The sequence below is a fragment of the Chinchilla lanigera genome, unplaced genomic scaffold (genome assembly GCF_000276665.1).
Source record: "Chinchilla lanigera isolate Chin_1 unplaced genomic scaffold, ChiLan1.0 scaffold00021, whole genome shotgun sequence".
NCBI classification, from domain to species: Eukaryota; Metazoa; Chordata; class Mammalia; order Rodentia; family Chinchillidae; genus Chinchilla; species Chinchilla lanigera.
In genome coordinates this window covers 20,390,815-20,391,783 of record NW_004955422.1, presented here as the reverse complement: position 1 = coordinate 20,391,783, position 969 = coordinate 20,390,815, and the positions used below count along the sequence as shown (strand labels likewise).

At 63.7% G+C, this 969-nt stretch overlaps 1 protein-coding gene across 4 annotated transcripts in view; it reads right to left on the bottom strand.

Moving 5' to 3' along the window:
* Sf1 (splicing factor 1) overlaps positions 1 to 444 on the bottom strand; it is a gene marked incomplete in the record, with an annotated part of 15,216 nt that extends 14,772 nt beyond the window's left edge. For 3 of the 4 annotated variants that reach the window (XM_013514044.1, XM_013514045.1, XM_013514043.1), the window contains 1 exon segment: positions 1 to 444. In XM_013514044.1, coding sequence (XP_013369498.1) covers positions 1 to 62 — 62 coding nt within the window. 4 annotated transcript variants of the gene reach the window in all.
* Positions 445 to 969: the final 525 nt, after the last annotated feature.

Below are 969 nucleotides of genomic sequence, written 5' to 3'. Positions count from 1 at the left end.
AGCGGGGGCAGGCCGGGAGGGCCCAGCTTACCCAGCGGCGTGGCGTTCGCTCCGGTCGCCATGGCGCCCCCAGGGACCGGCGCCGGCGGCGGCTCTTCCTCGGTGGCGGCGGCTTCTTCGCGAACCTTCCGGGGGGAGGGGGGGGTCCTACCGCGCTGCCGCGGAGCGCGCGAACCCAGTCCTCTCACGCGGCGGGCGGCGGCGCGGGACTCACAAAGAGGGAGGAGAGAGGGCGCCGCGGGGGCGGGCTGGGGCGGCGGGGACGCGGCCTGCGATTGGCGGAGCGTTCGTCCTTCTCGATGTGCGCCGGGATTGGCCGAACCGTTAGGCCCGGCGAGGAAATGGCGGCGGAGCCCGGTGGGCTGGGAGGTGTCGCAGAGCGCACTTCATTTGTTACTGCGAGGACTAAGCTCGGAAGCCAGGAAGGAGGCGGGTAGGGTAGGGTAGGGCAAATTATGACGTCGGGACCAAGCTCTCTCATTGGCCGCAGGTGGTTGAGTCAATCAATCTCTTGTGAGTCATACTTCTGTGTGATTGGCTAAGACTACGTGAAGCCTTTCTCTTGTCCCCGCCCCCGGAGAGCGGTAACACTGGGATTAAGGGAGAGGTCGGGGCACAAAAGCGGCAGCCGGAAGATTTGTGGCTGGAGACGAGTGAAACGCAGAACGCATGCGTACTTGGGCCAAGCGGCATCAGCGCCCCTTCCTTCACTGACGACGCCCTGGTCCTGAGCGGAAGCCTTAGATGACGTCAGTCCTTGTCCCTATGGTAACCAGGAACCTGGCGGCGAGAACGGGGGGAGGGGCAGGCTGCGCTGGCAAAGTGATCGTTGGCGGGCAGGTAGAAAGGCACTTCCTGTTTTGTTTGAAAAAAACTAAGTGACCCAGAAAGCTTTAAAAATAGTGGGGCGAGTCGGGTGTGGTGGCGCACGCCTGTAATCCTAGCACTTGGGAGCCTGAGATAGGAGGA